Consider the following 22008-nt stretch of genomic DNA (forward strand, 5'->3'; position numbering starts at 1 on the left):
GCCCTGAGCCAGGGTGTCAGGGATGAGTGGAAGTTCAGTCTGCAGAGGAGTGAGTGAGGGCTCCCTGGCTGTGGGCTCACAGCCGGGAAGGAGCAGACATGCCTGCGTTTGGGGATGGCTGGTGCCTGACAGAACGGGGAAGCAGGGCGTGTGCATTCCCCGTGCATCCTTGGTTCACAGCCCCTACGTGTGTCTGAAGCTTAGCAGCAGCTGTTTGTGAGCGAGTGCACGTGTGTGCGTGTGCACGGCTCTGCAGCATCCTCTGTCTGAATCAGGTGAAAACGTGGTGAATCAGGAGCATCCCAGACTTGGGGAAACGCAGGCGGGCGGTGTGCTGAGGCTTTTGGACTTGACTCAGACTGAGAAGGGTGAGCCCTGAGTCCCAGGCAGTGACCGAGCAGGGGGAGGAAGGGGAGGGGAGGAGCAGGAGGATGCTGGTGGCGGGGTCTAAACGGGTAAAAGAGGCAGGCACCAGAGGGGCTGTGGCCCCTGGGGATGCTCGGGGTCTGGTAGTGAGAAAGAGGGCGGAGGACACAGAGAGAGGCTTCTGGTCCAGGCCCAGGCTGCCAAGCCCAGCGGGGGAGTCTCCTCCAGGATGTGTGGGATCTGGCGGCCCGCGTGCCCCTGGTTATCTTGGCACTTAGAAGCAAGTGTCCACTTGGCCTCTGCCTTCTTTGTAATGTTCTTGGTTTTGATACTAGGTATCAGGCTCTGTGTGAAGGAAGTTCGGGGAGGGTTTTCCAGGCCAGAGTGGTTTGTGCAGTGGGTCCCTGTCGGCGCTTCAGAATCTGTGAAGTGTGGGGGCTGCTCCCTTAGTGGGGAGACGCCAACGTGTGTGTGAAGAGGGAAGTCTGGCTGCCGAGGCTGTGGCCCACCTGCACCTGTCCCCAGGTGGTTTCTTTCTTGGCCCCCTGCCCCTCCCCCCATTCTCACCGCAAACCATCATTGGCATGGGTGACTCGGGTGACCCTCAGGGTCTCTGTTCTCTGGGAAGCACTCTGTGGGATGATGGATGACGACAGGGCTTTAATCAAGGACTGGCATGGGTTGACCAGGACAGCAGAGTGGCCCTCGGATGACCCCCACACACGGGCCTGAATCTCCATACAGTAGAGCCATCTCTCATGGCCACGTAGCAGCTCAGTCTCAGAGCCTTGGTTGCCTCACTTGTAGAGTGAGGTACAGACCACTCTTCATTTGATGTGTTCCGCATCTGTACATTCAGTCAGTTGTGCATCGAAAATATTTGGGAAAAAAAATTACAGAAGGTGCCAAAAAGTAAAACTTGAATTTGCTGTGCCCTGGCACTGTTGACATTGCTGCTGCTGCTGCTGCTGCTAAGTCGCTTCAGTCATGTTCAACTCTGTGTGACCCCATAGATAGCAGCCCACCAGGCTCCCCTGTCCCTGGGATTCTCCAGGCAAGAACACTGGAGTGGGTTGCCATTGCCTTCTCCAATGCATGAAAGTGAAAAGTGAAAGTGAAGTTGCTCAGTCGTGTCCGACTCTTATCGACCCCATGGACTATAGCCCACCAGGCCCCTCGGTCCATGGGATTTTCCAGGCAAGAGTACTGGAGTGGGTTGCCATTGCCTTCTCCGGTTGACATAGCACTTACCTGTATTTACAACTGTTTGCATAGCATCTTTGTTGTACGAGGTATTATAAGTAACCCAGAGATGACGTCAGGTCTGTTGGAGGATGTCTGTAGGTCACGTGTAAGTGCTAAGTCTTTTTACGCAAGGGGCTCGAGCATCAGTGGATGTCGGTAGCCTCTGGTCCTGGCACCAGCCTCTCCCTCACGGGTCACACTGTTCTTTTTTCGGGAGATCTTGGTGAGCGTTACTGCTCCGGACGGGCTGCCAACCTAAGAGCAGAGCAGGCAAGCCACTAGAAGGTGGTTTCCGATGGTGGAGGGTGCTGAGAGGACCACGTGGAGAAGAGCTGTGGGGCTAGGAGTGGGTGCTTTCAGACTGGGTGGTCAGGGAAGGCATCCCTGAAGAAGCAGCTGTTAAGCTGAGACCTCAATGAGAGGAGCCAGCGAGCTGTGCAGAGCCTGGGGGAGAGGGGACCACAGGTGCCTGGGTCCTGGGGTGACTGGGGTGGAGATGCAGGGCCCCGGGTGGGCTTGCTGGGGAGACAAAGCATGTAGAGCAAACACGTGCTCCCCACCCCCTGTGATTGGAGCCTCCCAGAGTCCCTTCATTTTCCGGCTCTGTATGCCACCTGGGGTGGGGTGGAGGGCGGATGGAGAGGGCAGCCCACATCCCCCGGCCCTGGGCTCTGCACTGACCCTGCTGCTGCCTCTCTCCCTGCAGTGCACTGTCCAGGTCAAGTTAGAGCTGGGACACCGCGCCCAGCTGCGCAAGAAGCCCACCACGGAGGGGTTCACGCATGACTGGATGGTGTTCGTCCGAGGCCCCGAGCAGTGCGAGATCCAGCACTTCGTGGAGAAGGTGGTCTTCCGGCTGCATGACAGCTTCCCCAAGCCCAAGCGGGGTGAGTGCCCCCTTCCCTGGGGAGCAGCCGGCCTGAACTCCTTGGCCAGCGCTGCTCTGCCCCCGCACGGGGGTGCCCCCCACCCCCCCTTCCCCCTCAGCTGTGAACTTGGTTGTCAGGAGAGCCCAGTAGAGGTGGTGACGAGTGTCTTGTGTCATTATTGAGGCTCCGGCTCTGAGGAGCATCCAGAGTATGTGGCCCGTGTTGGAGGGTGGGCAGGGTGGTGTATGACCACCCCGTGAGTAAGCAGGAAGTTGCTCACTGGGCCCATGTCGGCAGAGGAGAGATGCCCTTTCCAAAGCCCCTGGCATGTGGGGCTGGACCAGAAAAGGGAGGCGTACCTCCCCTGCCTCCTCCCCGTTTCCCCCTCAGGCTGTGAGGCACAGGAACTTGCCCAGGGTGCCGGGTTGGAGGCCGCTTCCTGGAGAATTTGATGGGGAATTGGGGAGCTCTGTGAGGTCGGGGCCTGTCTGCCGTGTCACCATTTGGTGGTACCCTGTGTGAAGCCTAGTATGTCACAGGGGTCCCATAAATAGTCCTCGAATGGATGTGTTGATAAAGGAACAAAGGACCCTGTGCTCCAGAAGGGCTTTGGGAAAGGGAGAGCCGCTGCCGGGCTGCAGTGGGGCCAGAGGGTTGGGGGTGAGGCTGTGCTGGTGAGATAAGAGTATGGAGCCTGTCCTGGGACCCACTGGGGCCTGGGCCAAGGCCAACAAGTGTCTTACTGTCCAGCCAGGAGGTGACGTGTGTCACAGAAGTAGACACTCCTGGTTCAGGGGGGACGGCAGCTCCAGATTCCTAGTGGCGTAGTGGCCATTGTTCTTCCTTCTGGATTCTTCCATCAGCTTTCAGCTCTTCCTTTCCTTCATTTCTCCTTTCCTGACTTTTCAGTTCTCTTCCTTCTTTCCTCTCTGAGCCTCTTGGAGAGAGCGGATCGGGCTCCTGATAATAGCAGATACCTGGAAAGCACCTGGTAGTAATAGTAGTAATATAATAATGCAAAGCACCTGGTAATAATAATAATACTACATGTCACTTATCAGGCACGTTTTGCTCATAAGCTCTATTTGTTTGCCCCACAACCCTCTTTTACAGAAGAGGAAGCAGGCTCAGGGGTCTGGATAAGCTGCCCGAGCTTTAAAGCAGGGGTCCACGCGGTGTGGGCCGGGTCTGCAGGTTTTGATTGGCGCTTGGTCACTCCCGTTCATTCCTCGGTCACTGACTGTGCCATGGAGCAGCAGAAGCCGGGCTGCCTCCTCCTGGCCAGGCGCCTGCTTTCCCTCTGCCGTCCAGTCCCCTTCTCTCCCAGTGGTGATTCCCGTCCACTCACAGAGACCGTGACGTTGGCAGGGGTGGTGGTGCCCAGGATCCCCTTCCATGTCTCTGTGTGGAGACTGAGCTCCCAAGAGGCCTGGTCACCTATTTGTGGTCACGTGGAAGTGGCACATTCTCCAAGCTCCCAGTGTCTGAAAAATGGGTTCTGGGTGAAGCATAGTGTTTTGCAGAGGCAGTTTGCAGTCAGAGTTGAGTAGCTGAACCGTCCTTGTTTGCGAAGCCTATGGGTGTAGCCTCTATATAGACGGCAGCTGCATCATGTGGTGGTGGTGGTTGTCACTAAGTCGTGTCCGACACTTTGCGACCCCATGGACTGTAGCCCCCCAGGCTCCTCTGTCCATGGAATTTCCCAGGCAAGAAGACTGGAGTGGGTTGCCATTTCCTTCTCCAGGGGATCTTCCCGACCCAGGAATCGAACCCATGTCTTCTGCCTTGGCAGGTGGATTCTTTACCGCTGAGCCACCCTGCATCACATGAATTAGATGGTGGATGCCTGCTTGCCATTTGTTTAGTGATCAGGGAAAAACAGATAAGGTGAAGCAGCCAGTGAATTCCTAACAGGACTCCAGCCTCTGAAGTTATACTTTATTTGCTGAAAAAGTGTCTTTTAAATCAGAATATACACCCTGCACAGACCCAGCAGGAATGAACCTGGTGGGCATCTCCACCTCCCAACTCATCAATGGTGGTCCCACCCCAGGGGCAGCCTTCTAGTCCTTTCTGGGTTGTGTCCCTTCCTTACCACTTTAAAGCTGTAGAAGCGAATTCACTTCTTATTTCTAGATTTTTCACTTGAAAAATTTATTAACTTTCTAACCTGAAAGCTCAGACTCTTTCCTAAGCTTCACCCCCTCGCATCCCCGCCAAGCGAGGGGTTTGCATTTGGCCACAGTTTGCTGCTATATCTCTGGGGCTGAAAGGATACAGTAGATGCTTTCTAAATGTTTGCCAAGAGAATGGATGGGTTCTCCAAAGCTGTCGGCTTTGGCCAGGGTCTCCTGACTTTCCACTTAGGAAGAGAAGGGCAGGAGCAGCCTGTCTTCCTTGACCCTTATGCCCTTTCTGGGAGCTACACTCAACTTGGTTAAGGTTGTTCCACTTCAGGTTAGAGAGTAAGTCTAGAAGTCGGTAACTGTGAGGGTCATTGACTATATTGATGCTCTCCACCGTCGGGATGGTTCTCTCTGAACTCTGGGCCACTTGCTCCAAGGAAAATGCTCAAGGTCATGCCAAGGTCAGATAGGATCTTTTTTGTCATCCATGCTTAAAACTTGGCCCCGTTTTGGGACTTCCCTGCTGGTCCAGGGGTTAAGAATTCACCTGCCAATACAGAGGACATGGGTTTGATCCTAGATTTGGGAACTAAGATCCCACATTGTTGTTATTTATTTGCTAAGTTCTGTCTGACTCTTTGCAACCCCATAGACTGTAGCCTGCCAGGCTCCTCTGTCCATGGGATTCTCCAGGCAAGAATACTGGAGTGGGATGCCAGTTCCTTCTCCCAGGGATCCTCCCAACCCAGGGATCGAACCCATGTCTCTCATGTCTCCTGCATTGCAGGCAAATTCTTTACTGCTGAACCACCAGGGAAGCTTAAGATCCCATATGCCATGGGGCAATTAAGCGTGCATGCAACAACTAGAGAGGCCATGTGCCTCAACTGGAGAGGCTCCCTAGTGCGCAGCTGGAGAAAAGCCCTCATGCTGCAGTAAAGACCCAGCTCAGCCAAAAAAAGAAGTTTGGCCCCATTTACTTGGCTTCGTATTTGGCCTGTGGCTTTGTGAACACCTTTTGCTTCTTCCTCCCCATCCCTGCATTTGTCTTTTTCATCAGAGGTGCTTTGCCTTTTTCTCCATACCCCCATCATTTCATTTATTCAGTGGAGACTCCCCTCTTCCTCTGGATATTTCATTCCAGCCTCTTCCTCTTCTGATTAGAACTGGCTCCTCTCCAGACCACCTCGTTAGCCATCACACTGGGACTTACTTTACTTTTCTCCTCAGGGATTCACCTAACACCCTATGTTTTTGTTCATTTTCCTGTTTTACTGGAGTAATTTATCCAGAAGTTTCCCAAGGAACTAATTACTGAAGCAATTTCTGAAGAAAGGTGTGTAGGGAATAAAGTCTTAGTGTATCTAGAGTGGCCTGTTCTGGCCCCACGCTTGAGTGCTAGTTGAGCTGGGTGTAATGTTCCAGTTGGAGAGTGACTACCATTCAGAGTTTGAGCGTGTTGCTTTGTCATCTTTTGAGGAACCTGATGTTGTGGGTTTCTCATTCTGTTGCAGGTGATGTGTTTTTTAATGTTTTTGTCTTTTTTCCAGAAGGACTTAAGATGGTTTTTATGACCTTTCTGGGGACTTCTTTGGTTTGTTTGTTCATCATATTGAATCTTTGTTGGTTCATTTGTTCATCATGTTGGACATTTGGTGCCCTTCATTTTAGTTCTGGAAGGTTCTCTCCTATTTTTTTTCCTATCTGTTTAATTTCTGTTTTCTCTTTCTAGAAAGCTTGTTATGTAAATTCTCTATGTTTAAGTTTTCTCATCTGCAAAATGGGAACAAGTGCATTTGGCTCACAGTGTTGTTGGGAGTTGATGGTATAAGATTATGGGAATACTGCCTGGCACACAATAGGTGCTTTATGAATATTAGCTGCTGTTGACATATGTTTAATTCATGGGGTTGTTTTTGCACCTCTCACCTTTTCTTAAAAAATTTTTTTTATCCCTACATTCTGGGAGATTCTGTTGACTTCATTTTCTGATCATTCTGTTGAATTAAACCACTGTAAATACTGTATTTGTAATGTCTAAGAGCCCTTTCTTACTCTCTAATTTTCATTTTTGAAAGTATCTTATTTTCATTTGTCGAGCTTATCTTCCCTCGGAGGACATTGACTTTGGTTTTTTTCTTTCCTTTTACCAAGTTCCCTGGGAGAAGCTAAGGTGGCCTCGAGGGAGCATGGGACAGCCTGGATCCTGAGCTGCGGGATGCCAGGCGGTGCAGGTTTCAGAGGGAATGAGAAAGTGGTATGGTGTGGGCTGCATGTGACGTGCCCAGCCAGCACCCACAGAGGATGACCAAAGAGCAGGAGACCTGATGGAATAGGGATTGGGGCTGATGTCAGCCCCACAGAGTTCCTTGCCTGTTGTCCCCTCGGCAGGGCTACTCCTGACTTCCGGATGGGCTGACTATCCCACTGAAGGTGACTTGCTCCCTCCTGGGGACCAGAGGCATGCCCTGGGCTTCTGTCACCAGCTGGGCACCCGACACCGCAGACGTGGATAATGAATGAATGCAGCATTTGGTGGCAGTAATGACTCACATTCATGCCCCGAGGTCAGGTGACAGTGTTCTTGGTGCTCAGCTTAGGAGCTGGCCACTGGTGCCACCAGGAGGCTCTGCTGCAGTGGGTGCTATGGCCGGGTCATGACTGCCCCCTCGCCCCTGGCGGGAAGTCAGGCCAGCCGAGAAAGCCTCATACCCCATGTGCTGGCCACATGCAAGGTGCTGGCCTGTCATTATGTTCCAGCCATTTGCGACCCGCTTAAGAGTTACAGTCCAGACACACGTGTGTAAAGGTGTTAACAGGTGCAGGGTTTTCTCCTACCTCTTGGTCGCCACAGGAGAAGGTGGGGTGGAGGACATGAGGGGTTGATCTGCGCTGTTCTGTTTTTCCTAAAAGCAGGAGAACAGTGTTTTCCCATTACTCGCGTAGTGACAGCATACATGTCAAAACATTGACAGTGCGTCCTGGAGAGTGGGACTGTGGGAGATTGTTTTACCTCTGTTCTGTGTTCTTCTTGGGTTCTCTCTCTTTCTCCCTCCCTCCCTCCCTCCCTCTTCCCTGGGGATGCTGTGGTCCTAGGGATGCTGTGCTTAGGTGCTGCAGTGGAACCCAGGCAGCAAGCTCCATCTTAGACCAGGTCACCTCCATCTAGTGTCCATGTCCCTGGCCCCGAGCAGGGCCCCAAGTCATGTGCTCACATGGGTGACGGCAGGAGGTGGGCACAGCAGAGACCCTGCCCTGCAGGGAGACCAGGGCTCCCCAGGCCTGGCATCTCGCCCAGGCCTCACTTGCTGCTCTCAGTTGGTTGAACCCATGCGCCCAGTGGCCAGTGCCAGCTACCCTGCCTCAGCTGGTCTCTGGCCCCTTCCCACACACTCTCCCACCCCAGGGTGGTGGGGGTCCCCTTTCTCCTATTCTGCTTCTTCTCTCCCCTGGGACCCCTCTGATGTGGACCAGGCCTGGGATCTCTGCTCCTGGGGAGCCGGCCTCCTGCAGAACCCACTGAGCCCAGAGAGGAGGCAGAATGCGTGTGCTTCCTGCTGCTGGGTGCTGATGGCACATCATCTGTTTCTTTTCAGTGTGCAAGGAGCCCCCCTACAAGGTGGAGGAGTCGGGGTATGCTGGCTTCATCATGCCCATCGAGGTGTACTTCAAGAACAAGGTAGGGTCCTGGGGAGTGGTGGGGAGGACGCACAGCTCACATGAGGTGAGGGGACCAGCAGTGCATGCGTGGCAGGGTAGATGGTGACACATGTAACAGAGACTCCATGTTAGGCGCCCGTGGGTGGAGTGTCGCATCCGTCTCTTCATGGCGGTCAACTGGGGAGCTGGCAAGTTGGGGAGCAGCAAGCCATGGCCCCGTCAGTCATGCTAGAAGTGGCAGGGTCCCTGGCTCAGCTATCACATGCTGGAGTGGGGCCAGAGGCCTTGGACTGTCACCGTGGGAGGAGAGGGGAAGATCTGGAAGGTACCTGGATGTTCAGCATAGGCTGTTGGTTGGAGGCCCTTGTGCATCTTCTGAACCAGAACCGTTGACGGCCTTGGGGGAGAGAGCTTTTAGAATTGTTGAGTGAGAAAAGCAAGTTGTGAATGGTATTTATAGAAAAAAGGGATCATACGTACGAAAGATGGTAAAGGTAATCCGGGTGGTAGGATCACAGGAGGGTGTTCTCTCTAGTATTCATCTCTATGTGCTTACAGTGGGAAAAAATAGAAATCATCTCAGAGTGTTCAGGCTGTGATAACACAATACCACAGACAGGGCGGCTCAGAAACACCAGAAGTTGTTTGCTTAGCGTTCCGGCGCTTGGAGGTCCTGGCCTAGGCGCCGGCATGGCCAGGGGAGGGCCGTGCTCCAGGTCACAGACTCCTCTTGCCGTGCTCTCCCGTGGGGAAGCACAAGCAGTCTGTGGAAGCACCAGTCCCCTTCCGCGGGCTCCATCCTCGTGACCCAGGCCCCTCCCAGCACCATCACATGGTGGGTGGGAGGCAGCCCAGAAACTGGGGACACAGTTCAGACCAGAGCTTTTTTCCTGAAGCCCAATACCCAGCATTTAACCATTGTCTGCCTGGCAGCAAGCCTCTGTTGCTTCTCGCAGGTGTGGCCAGCCGGCACTTTACCTGACTCTGAATGCCTGCTGGCTGGGTGCTTCTCCATGCATGCAGCTGGACTGGCTGTGGGCAGCTCTGCCACCTTTCAGGGGGGACGACATCCTGGGGGGCCCATGAGTGCCACCGCTCACTTGACAAGTCGCTTCTTCTGAGAATCCCTGGTGTCAGGGGCAGAGCTCGGGGGCACCGAGGAACATTTCAGTGGGTGTGGGATTTGATGGTGGGGCTGCAGGTCACCCTGATTTTCTGGGCGTCAAGGTGACGCCGCTGATGAGAGGAGAGTCCAACCTGTCTGCACAGGCACAGGAGGGGCACTGTGCCCCTGGGGGTGTTGGCGCCCTGTGGCTTAGGGAGCCAGACCCCAGGCGGCCTCCTGCTGCTTGGGGAGTGTGGAGGAGGGCCAGGGCTGGGGTCAGTCCCTGGCAGGTATGTTTCCAGCCTTCCTGCCCCGCGGGGAGGCTGTGCAAATGAAATGCTGATTGGAGCCCTTCTGGGTGGCTGGGGAGATAGAGCAAGTGCATCTGGAGAAAGCGATGTGCATGGACCTCCGTATCTGCAGCGCTGGGCAGTGGGGCTGGTGTGGAGCTATGAGCCCGTTCTTGAGATGAGTGCTGGGTGCTCTCCTGTGCCCTGTGTCCCATTACTAGAATCCTTTGCCCCTGGTGGCAGCTTTGCCCTCAGGGCTGTAGTGGGCAGCCCTGCACTGTGAGACTACCTGGGGAGGGACTGGGGTGCGGGTCACAGGTCCCATTGGGTTCACCTCACGTTCTGCTGGGTGATGCTTATTACTGAGTACTTGGCCAGGCCTCAGAGTGTGGTCACATCCCCAGCCTGCGTGCGGGAGTGCCTAGACGCCCAGGCACATGGGCTGGGCTGCACCTTGATCGTGGGGGCTCACTTGGACCAGCAGAGCTTGTGTTCATGTATGTGTACCCAAAACGGACGTGACCCAGGATGATGGCCGTTCTTGAATTCTGCTGTTTGCTTGCTTCTTCAAGTGTTGTCTAAATGTGGGTCCCTTTGGAGATTGGTAAAGCTCAGACAGGTGTGGAAAAGCAAGGGCAGGTTTACGGCAGAAGCAGCTGCTGCAGATGTGGGATGTGTGTGATCCAGGGCCATCTGGGGAGGACTTGCTAGTCGCTTCTCCCACCGCCCCCCCCGCCCCCACCCACGCAGGCAAGAGCTGCCATCAGAGTTTAGCCCTGCTCACCGTTCAGTCATCAGTTAGGCGAGCTAATCGTGGCTGTGCTAAGCAGTGAGGAGCAGCTGTGGACAAGCCACTTCTCTGGACCCGTTTCTCTGTCTGCAAGATAGACTTCAGTCGTGTCTGCTTCTCGGGCTGTTGGGAAGATTAGGAGAGCTGGAAGGGAGGGCATGTGGTCTGGTCCCAGCACGGAGTGAGCGCTTCATCGTTGATGTCACTGCAGGGTCAGCCTGGGCACGCAGAATGAACAGAGCAGGCAGTCTCTAAGGCCTTAGGCCCCGGGAGTCGAGGCCCCAGGGATGAAGGAAGGTGACGGGTGGCCTCTCCGAGCAGTGGGGTGGATGTGCACCCAGAACAGGAAGGGCTGTCTCTCAGACGCAGGACATTTTCTTGTGTAAGCCTGAGGCATTCTGGCTGCATCTGCCCCTGGCCATGGCACCTGCTGTGGACGGTGGAATTCTGGGTTCCGTGGTGTTTGGCACGAGCACTTATCTGAGGCCGCGTTCTGTTTGAATTGTTGGCAGGATGTTCTTATACAGATAAACCACTCCTTTCCCCAAAGCCCGGGTGGAAAAAAGAGGGGTGGGCTGGGTTCTTCTGACTTAAAAGTTCTTCTGGGCATCGCTGAGCTGTTAGTATTCACTTGCTTTTAATGCCAAATGCAGTATCCTTCCCAGCACCTCTCCTCTGGTTCTGGTTCTCCAGACCCCGTCCAGGTGTCCAGGAGCTTAGCTTTCTCTGCCAGTAGCCATCAAATTAGCACAGACCCGCAGATCAGGGCTCAGCCCCACAGTGTACCCTGTGGCCGGCGCCTCCGGTGCTTCTGATGAACCAGCTGTAAATCAGGGTTTCCCACAGCCCCCTCAGGCTCTGGGGTTTGGTGAAACAGCTCACAGAACTCTGATCGACATTTTACTTCCTGTTTTGGGTTTAGTATGTGGGATGCAGGTCAGAAGCAGCCGGCTGGGAGAGCGGCGGGGCCTGGTGTGGGTAGGGGAGGGACTTCCAGGCCCTTCCCCCCGACACCTGCACCTGCACACTGGCCTGCTCTCCCTGAGGGCTGTGAACCCCATGGTTCGGGGTTTTATGGAAGCTTTGTTAACAAGGCATGAGTCAGTCCCTGGCCATTGTGACTAACTCAGTCTCCACCCTCCCCCGCCCTGGAGCTTGGAGGTCGGGACAGGGGATGAGCTTCTCATCAAAACTTGGTCCTTCTGGGGACCAGCCCCATCCTAAGCCACCTAGGGGCCCACCTGGAGCTACCTCGTTAGAGCACAGGACGCTCCTGTCACCCCATCATTCAGGAGATCCCAAGATCAGGTAAAGAATCTGCCTGAAATTTGGGAGACCTGGGTTTGATCCCTGGGTTGGGAAGATCCCCTGGAGAAAGGAAAGGCTACCCACTCTGGTATTCTGGCCTAGAGAATTCCATGGGCTGTATAGTCCATGAGGTCGCAAAGAATCAGACACAACTGAGCAATTTCCAAGATCAGAAACTGGGGTCAAAGGCCAAATGTTTTCCTATGATATGACAGTTGTAAAATAAAATTTTTACTGAGGTGAAATTCACGTCCTGTGCAGTTAAGCATTTTAAAGTGTATAATTCAGCAGTATTTAGTGCATTTGTAATGCTATGCAGCCTCTCTAATGTCAAATGTTTTGTCTCCCCATCCCCACTCTCATCTTCCGGCAGCCTCTGAGCTGCTTTGTGTCTATGGATTTGCCTGTTGTGGACATTTCACACAAAAGGAATCATACAACACGCAGCCTTTTGTGTGTGGCTTCTTTCACTGAGCTTCGTGTTCTCAGGGTTCACCAAGTTGTCGTGTGTGTCCGTGCTTCATTGCTTTTTATGGCTGAATAATATTCCATTGTTTGAGCATTCTTTGGCATTGCCTTTCTTTGGGATTGGAATGAAAACTGACCTTTTCCAGTGCTGTGGCCAGTGCTGAGTTTTCCAAATTTGCTGCCATATTGAGTGCAACACTTTCACAGCATCATCTTTCAGGATTTGAAATAGCTCAACTGGAATTCCATCACCTCCACTAGCTTTGTTCGTAGAGATGCTTTCTAAGGCCCACTTGACTTCACATTCCAGGATGTCTGGCTCTAGGTCAGTGATCACACCATTGTGATTATCGGGGTCGTGAAGATCTTTTTTGTACAGTTCTTCTGTGTATTCTTGCCACCTCTTCTTAATATCTTCTGCTTCTGTTAGGTCCATACCATTTCTGTCCTTTATTGAGCCCATCTTTGCATGAAATGTCCCCTTGGTAGCTCTAATTTTCTTGAAGAGATCTCTAGTGTTTCCCATTCTGTTGTTTTCCTCTATTTCTTTGCATTGATCACTGAGGAAGGCTTTCTTATCTCTTCTTGCTATTCTTTGGAACTCTGCATTCAGATGCTTGTATCTTTCCTTTTCTCCTTTGCTTTTTGCTTCTCTTTTTTTCACAGCTATTTGTAAGGCCTCCCCAGACAGCCATTTTGCTTTTTTGCATTTCTTTTCCATGGGGATGGTCTTGATCCCTGTCTCCTGTACAATGTCACGAACCTCATTCCATAGTTCATCAGGCACTCTATCTATCAGATCTAGGCCCTTAAATCTATTTCTCACTTCCACTGTATAATCATAAGGGATTTGATTTAGGTCATACCTGAATGGTCTAGTGGTTTTCCCTACTTTCTTCAATTTCAGTCTGAATTTGGTAATAAGGAGCTCATGATCTGAGCCACAGTCAGCTCCCGGTCTTGTTTTTGTTGACTGTATAGAGCTTCTCCATCTTTGGCTGCAAAGAATATAATCAATCTGATTTTGGTGTTGACCATCTGGTGATGTCCACGTGTAGAGTCTTCTCTTGTGTTGTTGGAAAAGGGTGTTTGCTATGACCAGTGCATTTTCTTGGCAAAACTCTGTTAGTCTTTGCCCTGCTTCATTCCGTATTCCAAGGCCAAATTTGCCTGTTACTCCAGGTGTTTCTTGACTTCCTACTTTTGCATTCCAGTCCCCTATAATGAAAAGGACATCTTTTTGGGGTGTTAGTTCTAAAAGGTCCTGTAGGTCTTCATAGAACCGTTCAACTTCAGCTTCTTCAGCGTTACTGGTTGGGGCATAGACTTGGATTACCGTGATATTGAATGGTTTGCCTTGGAAATAAACAGAGATCATTCTGTTGTTTTTGAGATTGCATCCAAGTACTGCATTTTGAACTCTTTTGTTGACCATGATGGCTACTCCATTTCTTCTGAGGGATTCCTGCCCGCACAATTGCACTCATCTCACATGCTAGTAAAGTAATGCTCAAAATTCTCCAAGCCAGGCTTCAGCAATACGTGAACCATGAACTTCCTGATGTTCAAGCTGGTTTTAGAAAAGGCAGAGAAACTAGAGATCAAATTGCCAACATCCGCTGGATCATGGAAAAAGCAAGAGAGTTCCAGAAAAACATCTATTTCTGCTTTATTGACTATGCCTAAGCCTTTGACTATGTGGATCACAATAAGCTGTGGAAAATTCTGAAAGAGATGGGAATACCAGACCACCTGACCTGCCTCTTGAGAAATCTGTACGCAGGTCAGGAAGCAACAGTTAGAACTGGACATGGAACAACAGACTGGTTCCAAACAGGACAAGGAGTACGTCAAGGCTGTATATTGTCACCCTGCTTATTTAACTTCTATGCAGAGTACATCATGAGAAACGCTGGGCTGGAAGAAACACAAGCTGGAATCAAGATTGCCGGGAGAAATATCAATAACCTCAGATATGCAGATGACACCACCCTTATGGCAGAAAGTGAAGAGGAACTAAAAAGCCTCTTGATGAAAGTGAAAGTGGAGAGTGAAAAAGTTGGCTTAAAGCTCAACATTCAGAAAACTAAGATCATGGCATCCGGTCCCATCACTTCATGGGAAATAGATGGGGAAACAGTGGAAACAGTGTCAGACTTTATTTTTGGGGGCTCCAAAATCACTGAAGATGGTGACTGCAGCCATGAAATTAAAAGACGCTTACTCCTTGGAAGGAAAGTTATGACTAACCCAGATAGCATATTCAAAAGCAGAGACATTACTTTGCCAACATAGGTCCGTCTAGTCAAGGCTATGGTTTTTCCTGTGGTCATGTATGGATGTGAGAGTTGGACTGTGAAGAAGGCTGAGTGCTGAAGAATTGATGCTTTTGAACTGTGGTGTTAGAGAAGACTCTTGAGAGTCCCTTGGACTGCAAGGAGATCCAACCAGTCCATTCTGAAGGAGATCAGCCCTGGGATTTCTTTGGAAGGAATGTGATGCTAAAGCTGAAACTCCAGTACTTTGGCCACCTCATGCGAAGAGTTGACTCACTGGAAAAGACTCTGATGCTGGGAAGGATTTGGGGCAGGAGGAGAAGGGGATGACAGAGGATGAGATGGCTGGATGGCATCACTGACTCGATGGACGTGAGTCTGGGTGAACTCCGGGAGTTGGTGATGGACAGGGAGGCCTGGCGTGCTGTGATTCATGGGGTCACAAAGGGTCGGACACGACTGAGCGACTGAACTGAACTGAATATTCCATTGTTTAGACTCGACTCCCCCCACCCACATATATACAGTCAATTCTCCTTCCTCAAAATAGTTACATAAAGTTACCAGGAACACTGAGTTAGTGAAAACTGAACCTTTGCTGCAAGGGGCCTAGAGGTTAAGTTCCTGTGAGCCTCTTGTCACAGTTTTGTCAGCAGAGGGACACATAGCCGTGTTTTCTGGGCACTTCTGTTTGAAGGCTCCTTATTCACATTGTTGACTGTTAACAGTGGACTCACAGCAGCATTATTCCTGCTGGCACTAAGCTTGTCTGGCAGACATTTTCTCTGGAAGACGCCTCACAGCTCTCCTGGGATTGGGAGCCCTGGACAGTACTTTAGCACTGTGCCTGGGCCATTTCAGATAGCAGGGGCACAGAAAGGAGGGAAAGACGGCACCAGGACGCCGAGAGAAGGACGCTCATTTGGTGTGAGAAGTGCATAGGACGGCGAAGTGTGGCTTGTTCAACAGTGGCTGGGGACGACACGTTTTGAGTTAATTTTTGTGTGTGGGATGAGTAGGGTCTAGCTTCATTCTTTTCCATATGTTCTTTCAGTTTTCTGAGCACCATTTGTTGAAGAGACTGTTCTCCCCCCACCATGGAGTAACTGTAGCATCGTTGTTGGAAATCAGTTGGTTTGTGCTTTCTCTCTGGACTCAGTTCTGTTCCATTGGTCTTTAATGTTTGTCCTTAGACCAGGGCTTCCCTTGTGGCTCAGCTCGTAAAGAGGCCACCTGCAGTGCAGGAGACCTGGGTCTGATTCTTGGGGTGGGGAGACCCCCTGGGGAAGGGAAAGGCTACCCACTGCAGTATTCTGGCCTGGAGAATTCCTTGGACTGAATAGTCCATGGGGCCTCATAGAGTCGGACATGACTGAGTGACTTTCACTTTCACTTTTGTACCAGTACCATACTGTTTGATTACTACAGTTATGTCAGAAGTTTTGAAATCAGACTATGTGGGTCTTCCAACTTGGTTGGGGTTTTTGTTTGTTTTTTAATATGGTTTTGGTTGTTGTGGGCCTCTTGGCATTATGTATGGATCTGACATTGGACTTTTCCATTTTTGCAGAAGAGACCACTGAAATTTTGACAGGGATCGCATTGAATCTGTAAACACTTTGGAGACATTGCCATCTTAACAATATTAAAGTCTTCCAGTCCATGGATAGGGGATGTCTTTTCATTTACAGGTCTTCTTTAATTTCTTTTCCAAAATGTTTTGTAGTTTTCGTGTACAAGTATTTTACTTCCTCGGTTACATTTTTTCCTAGATATTTTAGTCTGTTGTATGCTATTGTAAAATGGAATTGTTTCCTTAATTTCCTTCTGGAATGTTCATTGCTGGTATATAGAAACATAGCTGATTTGTGTGAATGTTGATCTTGTCCTCTGCAACTTCACTGAATCTGTTTATTATCTTTAGCAATTTTTTGTGGCTTCTTTGGGATATTCTGCGTAAAGGATATCATTTACAAATGGAGGTAGTTTCACTTTTTTCCTGTCAATTTGGATCTGTTCAGTCACTAAGTCTTGCCCAACTCTTTGTGACCCCGTGGACTGCAGCATGCCAGGCTTCCCTGTCCTTCACTGTCTCTGAGTTTGCTCAGATTCATGTCATTGAGTCGGTGATCCTGTCTAACCATCTCATCTTCTGCTGCCCTCTTTTGCCTTCAGTCTTTGCCAGCATCAGGGTCTTTTCTGGTGTGTCTCTCTTCCCATCAGGTGGTCGAAGTATTGGAGCTTTAGCTTTAGTGTCAGTCCTTCCAATGAATATTCAGGGTTGATTTCTTTTAGGATTGACTGGTTTGCTCTCCTTGCTTTCCAAGGGATTCTCAGGAGTCTTCTTCAGCACCTCCATTTGAAAACATCAATTCTTTGGCACTCAGCCTTCTTTATGGTCCAACTTTCACATCCGTAGATGACTACTGGAAAACCCATACCTTTGACTATGGGAACTTTTGTCAGCAAAGTGATGTCTCTGCTTTTTAATGTGCTGTCTAGGTTTGTCATAGCTTTCCTTCCAAGGAGCAAGCATCTTTTAATTTCATGGCTACAGTCACCATCTGCAGTGATTTTGGAGTTCAAGGGAAGAAAATCTGTCACTGTTTTCAGTTTTTCCCCTTATATTTGCCGTGAAGTGATGGGACCGGATGCCAGGATTTTAGTTTTTTGAATGTTGAGTTTTAAGCCAGCTTTTTCATTCTCCCAATCTCATCAGGAGGCTCCTTAGTTCTTTGCTTTCTAGCGTTGCAGAATACCTTTTACTATTTGAACACCTTTTTTCTTTTTCTTGCCTCATTGCTCTGGCCAGGACTTAAGTACAGTGTTGAATAGTAATGTCAAACATGGTCTTTCTTTTTTTGTTCCTGACTTAGAGGGAAAATATTCAGTCTTTTTTTTTTTTTTAAATCAAGTATTATGTTAGCAGTGGAGAAGGCAATGGCACCCCACTCCAGTACTCTTGCCTGGAGAATCCCATGGACGGAGGAGCCTGGTGGGCTGCAGTCCATGGGGTCGCTAGGAGTCGGACACGACTGAGCGACTTCACTTTCACTTTTCACTTTCATGCATTGGAGAAGGAAATGGCAACCCGCTCCAGTGTTCTTGCCTGGAGAATCCCAGGGACGGGGGAGCCTGTTGGGCTCACAGAGTCGGACACGATTGAAGCGACTTAGCAGCAGCAGCATGTTAGCAGTGGATTTTTCATAAATGCCCTTTATCAGATTAAGAAAGTTCCTTTTTATTCCCAGTTTACTGAGTGTTTTAATGAAAGGGCATAACGTTTTTTCAAGCACTTTTTCCTACCTCTTTTGAGATAATCATGTGAATTTTCCCCCTTTATTTTCGTACTGTGGTGTATTACATTGAGTATCATTCCTGGGATACATTTCCACTTAATTATATGTATACTTTTTTTAATGTGCTGTTGGATTTGGTGTGCCATTATTTTGACAATTTTATAGTCACAAGGAATATTGATCTGTAGTTTTCTTACGGTATTTTTGTCTGGCTTTGGTGTGAGGGTAATACTGGCTTCACAGAATGTGTTAGGAAGTATTCCTTCCTCTTCTATTTTTGGAAGAGTTTGAGTAGAATTGGTCTTAATTCTTTGAATGTTTGGTAGTGTTTAATGGTGAAACCATCTGGTTCTGGACTTTTCCCTTATGACTTATGGCATTGAGCATATTTTCATATGTTTATTTGCCTTTAACTTCTTTGAGGAGGTGTCTGTTCAAAGTGTCTGACCATTTTCTAAAATTTGGGATGTCTCCTTCGTTATTATTGAGTTTGTAAGAGTTCTCTATATTTCTGGATATCACTCCTTTGTCAGACTTTGATTTTACAGATATTTTCTTGGTCTATGGCATGTCTTCTCAATCACTTAATCTCTTAGTGTCCTGCAAAAAACAGAAGTTGTTGATTTGGATGCAGTTTGGTTTGATTTTGTCATTTGTGTTTGTAATAGAATGTTTATCTGTAACATGCTGCTGCTGCTTAGTCGCTCAGTCGTGTCTGACTCTTTGCGACCCCATGAACTGTAGCCCGCCAGGCTCCTCTGTCCATGGAGATTCTCCAGGGAAGAATACTGGAGTGGGTTGCCTTGCCCTCCTCCAGGGGATCTTCCCAACCCAGGGATTGAACCCAGGTCTCCTGCATTGCAGGTGGATTCTTTACCATCTGAGCCACCAGGGAAGCCCAAGAATACTGGAGTGAGTAGCGTATCACTTCTCCAGGAGATCTTCCCAACCCACGAATCAAACCAGTGTCTACCACATTGCAGGTGGATTCTTTACCAAGCTGAGCTACCAGGGAAGTCCATCTGTAACATAATATTTATCATTGAAGCCATTTTAAATGTAATTCAGTGTCATTAAGAATGTGCATGATGTGAAGTACCCCAGACACAAAAGGACAAATACTATGTTATTCCACCTGTGTAAAGTTTCTAGAATAGGCGAATTCACAGAGACAGAAAGCAGAATAGTGGTTCCTAGGGACCTGGGGAATTATTATTATTGTTTAATTTTGTGTTGGAGTGTAGCCGATTAACATTTGTTGTGATAGTTTCAGGTGAGTAGCAAAGTGCCTCAGGCATACATGTACATTCTCCCCCAACTCCCCTGCCATCCAGGCTGCCATATAACATTGAGCAGAATTCCATGTGCTATACAGGAGATCCTTGTTGGTTATCCATTTTAAATATAGCAGTGTGTACATGTCCATCCCAAACTCCCTAACTATCCCTCCCTTCCCCCACAACCATAAGTTCATTCTCTAAGTCTGTGAGTCTCTGTTTTGTAAGTTCATTTTTATTGTCTCTTTTTAGATTCCATGTATAAGAGATGTCATATGATATTTCTTTCTCTATCTGACTTACTTCATTTAGCGTGCCACTCTCTAGGTTCATTCATGTTGCTGCAAATGATATTATTTCATTCTTTTTTATGGCTGAGTAATATTCCATTATAGATAGGTACCACATTTTCTTTATCCAGGGAATTATTTTTTAATGGGTAGACAGTTTTTGTTTGAGATGATGAGAACTCTCTGGAAATGGATAGTGATGATGGTTGCACAACATCATGAATATACTACATGCCACCGAATTGTACACCTGAAAATGTTTAAAATGTTAAGTTTTATGTATATTTTATCACAATAAAAAATTCATCCAAAAAAGTAAAAAAAAAAAAAAAAAAAGCACAATGGTTTGCAGCCACTATGGCTGTTTCCAGAGCTTTCTAATCATCCGAAATAAAACTGCCAATTAAATAATAACTTCTACCCCAGTCCCTGGTTACCCATATTCTACTTTCTGCCCCTATGAATGTGCCTACCATAGGTCCCTCATGTAAGTGGAATTGTAACAATCTGTGCCTTTGTATTTGGCTTACTTCATGGTTCATCCGCACTATGGTGTGTGCCAGTGTTCCATTCCTTTTTAGTGCTGAACAATATTCCATTGTATGGGCGGAGCACATCTTGCATATCCACTCATCTATCTTGGACATTTGGGTTGCTTCCATGTTTTAGCTGCTGAGAATAACGCTGTTGTGAACACAAGTATACAAATATCTCTGTGACACCCTGCTTGCAATTCTTTTTCAAAGTTCTAATTTAACTTTTTAATTGAAGTATAGTTGATTTACCGTGTTGTGGGCTTTCGGTTCTTTTGGGTGCACACCCAGAAGTGGAATTGCCGGATTATGTAGTAAATCTCTTTTAATTTTTTGGGGAACCACCATGCTGTTTCCATAGCAGCTGCACCGTTTTACATTTTATCAACAGTGCACAAGGGGTCCAGTTTCTCCACATCCTTGTCAACACTTGTTGCTTTCTCTCTTTTTCTGATAGTATCCCTAGTAATAAGTGTGAGGTGGTATCTCACTGTGGGTTCTTGTTATAGACCATGCCATGCACCTTGTAGGATCTTAGTTCCCTGACCAGGGATCAAATCTGGACCCTCTGCAGTGAAAGCACTGAGCCCTAGCTGCTGGACTGCCAGGGAGTTCCCTCATTGTGGTTCTGACTTACTTTCTCTGATGATTAGTGATGTTGAGCATCTTTCCATCTGCTTATTGGGCATCTGTATATCTTCTTTGGAAAAATATCTATTTGAGCTGTTTGCCTATTTTTGAATTGGAGTGTTTTTGTTTTTGTTTTTTTCCTGGCTGCCCCACATGGCGTGTGGGATCTTAGTTCCCTGACGAGGGACTGAACTTGTGCCTCCTGCATTGGGAGTGTGAAGTCTTAACCACTGGACCATCAGGGAAGTCCTTGTTTGTTTTGTTGTTGTTGTTGACTTTTAGGCGTTCTCCGTATGTCTAGGGTATATATGATTTGTAAGTATTTTTTTCCATTCTGTGGATTACCTTTTCACTCTGTTGGTCATGCACTTTGCATAAAAAGGTTTTAATTTTTACGAAGTCCACTTTGTCTATTTTTCCTTTTTTTGCCTGTACCTTTGGTGTCATATCCAAGATATCATTTGTTGTTGTTCAGTTGCTCAGTTGTGTCCTACTTTTTGTGACCCCATGGACTGCAGCGCTCGAGGCTTCCCTGTCCTTCACCATCTCCTGGAGCTTGCTCAAACTCATGTCCATTGAGTCGATGGTGCCATACAACCATCTTATCCTCTATCCTCCCCTTCTCCTGCCTTCAGTCTTTCCCAGCATCAGAGTCTTTTCTGATGAGTCAGTTCTTTGCATCAGTGGCCAAAGTATTGGAGCTTCAGCTTCAGCATCAGTCCTTCCAATGAATATTCAGGATTGATTTCCTTTAGGATTGACTGGTTTGATCTCCTTGCAGTCCAAGGGACTCTCAAGAGTCTTCTCTAACACCACAGTTCAAAAGCATCAATTCTTTAGTGCTCAGCTCTTTATGGTCCAGCTTTCACATCCATACTTGACTACTGGAAAAACCATAGTGATTTCTTTAGAACCATGTGGAAGGAAATCATATCAAATCCAATATTGTGAAACTTTTGCCCTGTGTTTTCATCTAAGAATTTTATAGCTTTGCCTGTTACATTTAGATATTTGGTCCATTTTGAGTTAATTTTTGGATATGGTTTTAGGTAAAGGTTGAACTTCTTCTTTTTTTTTTTTAATGGGCGTATAATTACTTTACAATGTTGTGTTCATTTCTGCCATACACCAGCGGGAATCAGCTATAAAGATACCCATACCCCGCCTCCCTCTCGAGCCTCCATCCTACCCCACTGCACTTCATTCTTTTGAATGTGGATATCCAGTTTTCCCAGCACCAGTCATTAAGAAGACTTGTCCTTTTCCTATTGAATAGTCTTGATGCCCTTGTTGAAAATCATTTTACCACATATATGAGAGTTTATTTCTGGGCTTTCTGGTCTATTCCATTGGTCTGTATATCTGTCTTTATGCCCAGCTCTACACTGTTTCAATTACCATAGCTTTGTAATATTTTTCTAAAATTTTTTTAATTGAAGTGTAGCTAAAAGACAATGTTGTATAAGTTACAAGTGT

The 22008-nt window shown here is 48.5% G+C and overlaps 1 protein-coding gene across 2 annotated transcripts in view; it reads left to right on the plus strand.

Moving 5' to 3' along the window:
• The window catches only part of MLLT1 (MLLT1 super elongation complex subunit), a 69086-nt gene that overhangs the window by 7599 nt on the left and 39479 nt on the right, over nt 1-22008 (plus strand). For both annotated transcript variants that reach the window (XM_086409832.1, XM_086409833.1), the window contains exons 2-3: nt 2318-2498; nt 8203-8285. In XM_086409832.1, coding sequence (XP_086265958.1) covers nt 2318-2498; nt 8203-8285 — 264 coding nt within the window. The remainder of the gene's footprint in view (nt 1-2317; nt 2499-8202; nt 8286-22008) is intronic.

This window comes from Bos grunniens, chromosome 7 (assembly GCF_055505025.1).
Source record: "Bos grunniens cultivar Pamir isolate PY7600 chromosome 7, Bosgru_T2T1.0, whole genome shotgun sequence".
Lineage (NCBI taxonomy): Eukaryota > Metazoa > Chordata > Mammalia > Artiodactyla > Bovidae > Bos > Bos grunniens.